Here is a 3705-nt window from a genome sequence, read left to right on the forward strand (position 1 = left end):
TAATTGAGGCCAGGTGTTTCTCATTGGTTTTGGTTTTTAAGCCTTAATGTTACCCTAAAATGTGCTTCACGTGATGAGATCCAAGGAAACTCAGTGGCGTCCAATTCCGATTGAGTGTACCAAGAGCTTGGAAGGAAATCGCTGCATGTTAGCTAGCTGCAGGGCATACGGAAGGCAGCTTTTATCAAGCATAAAATCAGAAGGTTGTATTTATTTTAGAGGCTAGGGCTGTATATACTTTCATTTGCTCACTCACTCATTCAAGGTAAACCACTTCACATCATTTGGAAAGAAAGATGAGAAGACAATCTCCCTTTCTGAGATGCATGGTAGAACGCACATCCCCAAATAAATAATCACCCTGTGACCGTCACATTTTGCTGACTTCCCGGGGGGAACACAGCACCAATCACTCCCAACCACTCCAGTCAGGAGAGCCCTGACAGGCCGGTCAGCCAAAGCACATGCTGGCCCTGCCTGTTAGGAGCTCCTATTCAACCTCCAAAACCCAATTTAAGACTCTGCCCCTGCTAAGCCTTCCCCGAGCCTCCAGGTGAGGTTATGCCTCATCCTAATGCCTGCTTTGGAGACCCTTCTGTTCTGTGTGTCTGCTCCGTTCAACCGTCAAGCCTTTGAGGCCAAGGCGTATGTGTGAAGGCTTTACATCCGCCGTGCCCAGGCGCAGGGCACTGCACGCGGTGGGACGAACGGAAGCCATTCCACGGGTGAGAAAAATCAAGAGTGCTCCAGGTGAGCTGAGTAGCAGAGCAAACAGCCAGCTGTCCCGCATCATCCAGACTCAGAGCTGAGTCCACCATTCCCTTTCCAGCATGCAGCGCCCCAGAACCTGGGGAACAGGCAGCCGGGGAACTGGAGTTTCCTTTACCGAATGAATGGAGAGGGGCCTGGAAGGTGCAGGAAAGGAGTGCCCGGGAGGGAACCAAGATTCCCCCCGTCCTGTCTCAGGGACCTCCCCTGGCCCGGGGTAGTGGCCGTGGATTCTGCGGTCAAAACCACCGCGGATGCGACGGGAGACTCCACCAGCACCGGCGGAAGAGAGCAGTTCTCAGTCACTCGCACGCACACGCTCACATTCGCAGAGACAGACCCAGAGACAGCACAAACAGCCCCTCGCCGAAGACCACCCGCCGCTTCTTCCTTACCAGGGAAAGACGGCCATCTTCCCAGTCACATGAGCACTAGCACCCGGGCAGCCGGCCCTTTTCTCCTTTCCAGACGCCGCCTCGCCCCGCCCCGCTCTGGCCGCCATGATTGTAACGGGCAGATGCTGCCCCGCTGACCCTTGGGAGCGCCATGATTGTGAGGGGCAGACGCCCTCCCGCTAAACTATGAGAGCTCCATGATTGTGAGGGGCACGTGAATTCCGTTGTGCTGGTCACTGGCGCCATGATTGTGAGGGGCAGATGCCCTCCCGCTAAGCTATGAGAGCTCCATGATTGTGAGGGGCACATGACTTCCGTTGTGCTGGTCACTGGCGCCATGATTGTGAGGGGCATGGTCCGTGACTTCGAGAGTCAAATACACTACCGAAGCTCGTGTCAGATGCCATGATCGTGAGGGGTGGGCCTACTTCCCCGGAAGGCCCGTCATTCCACAACGGGGACGGGCCAGGCACTGGCGGAGCGCCGGCCGAGATGCCCTGATAGTAAGGAGCGGAGCCATATCCACCTCGGTGTCCGCGACGCCATGATTGTGAAGGGCAATCGAAGCCTCCCCGCCCACACCCCCAGGCGTGCCGCAGCGTGGACTTGCGCCAGGTGTGGGAAGGGACAGCCGGCTGCCTGGCCCACCAGCGCCCTCTGGGGGCGGAGGAGGAGGAGGACACGGACCCAGCGAAGATCTTAACCGTGGCTAGGGATGAGGAGAGAGGGTCTCCGGGGTTCGCGCGGATTTGCAGCTAATTCGCTGTTGGCCTGGGATAGGAGCCGTTCTTACCCCGGCGCTGCCTTCCCCTGCTGTCCCCCCTCCCGGGACTAACATCCCGGATCTCTAAGGGCTGCCGTGGATCCGAGATGACCGCCTTCAGCTGGAGCTAAACCGCATAGGGAAGTTAGGGTTCTAGCTTGTCACCTAATTTGGCAAAGCTGTTCGTTTCCGTAAAGGTGAATCCGCGTTTCGACCACAGAATTTAGGTGTTGCGGTGTGTCCTCGGATTAAAATAAATCCGATGTTTTCCTAAGAGCTGCCGTGTACTGCCTGCTTACGGTGTCCGGCGCTGTGCAGCCGCTTGACCGTCCCGTCCCAGCAAACCTGACCTGAGCGCCCCGGTTCGGGAGCCCCTGCAGGTGGCCGGCCTGAGGCGCCTGAGTGCCCCGGGCCGCAGCGGCTGCGGGTGACCGATCCGGCGCGGAGACGCGCTGCATCGCCGGGCGGCCTCTCGTCCCCGGCTTCGCCCGCTTGGGCTCGCTTGCGTCTCCCGACAGCGCGGGAACCACATTCCCGGGGGAACAGCCGAAGACCGCACTCCCGGCCCTCCGACGGCACCGGGGAGTTCCGCGCGCCGGCTCTGGCGCGGTCACCCGCGACACGAGACTGACGCCGGCGCTCAGGGCTGGGGAGGCGGCTCCCCCGCAGCCGCGCCCCCTCAGACCCGCCCGGGGTCGCGGTACGACGTGAGCGCTTTGGTCTGCAGGGACAGCGGCTGTCGCCTGCGCGTGCTCACCGGCGCGGGCTCGCGCGGACCGCACTCCGGTTTGATTTGGTGTATTCAGCAAGTCTCCCTTCTGTTGTTTTGGGGGTTTTTTGTTTAGTTTAGTTTTTGGTTTTTTTAAGATTGGGTTGGGGGATTGTTTTTATTTATTTATTTTTAAGATTTTTATGTATTTATTTGACAGAGAGAAACCACAAGTAGGCAGAGAGGCAGGCAGAGAGACAGAGAAACCACAAGTAGGCAGAGAGAGGCTGAGCAGAGAGCCCGATGCGGGACTCGATCCCAGGACCCTGAGATCATGACCTGAGCCGAAGGCAGCGGCTTAACCCACTGAGCCACCCAGGCGCCCCTATTTTTATTTTAATTCCACTTAACATACAGTGTGATATTAGTTTCAGACATACAACACAGTGATTCTTGTTTCTTTTCAATTATTTTTATAACCCATGCATGTGCCCGCTGTGGTCCTTCAGTGGTAAAGCAATCCACCTCCCATTTGCTGATTTTTGCATAACTGCTACTTTTCCTTGGGGGTTGGGGGTGGGGGTGGGGCTTGTTTTCAGCTCCGTGTGAGTCCGTATGAGTTAGAGAGGCCCCCAGTCATATGCTCGTGCGCACCATTCCCGCAGATGAAACGAGCCACAGTGGAAGCGAGGCCCCAGGAAAAGTGATGCGCGTTCGAGGCGCTCACCTTGGACCATGAGGCCGTGGGAGCAGCAAGACCTGGCCCTTGAAGCGTGCTAATTACAATCCGCAGCTTTGATGGGCGCTCCAAGCTCAGCATTCCCCCCCCTTGGCCCCCAGGAGGCTGCCAGCTCCCACTCACCTGAGAGAGCTCCAGCTCCCCTGAACTTTCCCTTCCTGAAAAGTCCCATTGGTGCAAAATCAAATGCTGGACAAAGCACTGGTATAGGTTACACATTAAATAGGACACACTTTTCATGGGACTTTTAATTATAAAAAAGATCATTACAGTATTAATGTTTTGCCCAGAGATTTTTCCATTATCTATCCCTCAGTGGTCCTTCTGCTGG

The 3705-nt window shown here is 56.7% G+C and overlaps 1 protein-coding gene across 1 annotated transcript in view; it reads right to left on the reverse strand.

The window, feature by feature from the left end:
- Positions 1 to 1262, reverse strand: part of VPS35L (VPS35 endosomal protein sorting factor like) — a 116387-nt gene extending 115125 nt beyond the window's left edge. The window contains exon 1 of the mRNA XM_059415205.1: positions 1164 to 1262. Within this exon, the coding sequence (XP_059271188.1) occupies positions 1164 to 1180 (17 nt within the window). The 5' untranslated portion in view covers positions 1181 to 1262. The remainder of the gene's footprint in view (positions 1 to 1163) is intronic.
- Positions 1263 to 3705: the final 2443 nt, after the last annotated feature.

This window comes from Mustela nigripes, chromosome 11 (assembly GCF_022355385.1).
Source record: "Mustela nigripes isolate SB6536 chromosome 11, MUSNIG.SB6536, whole genome shotgun sequence".
In the NCBI taxonomy this organism is placed as follows: Eukaryota; Metazoa; Chordata; class Mammalia; order Carnivora; family Mustelidae; genus Mustela; species Mustela nigripes.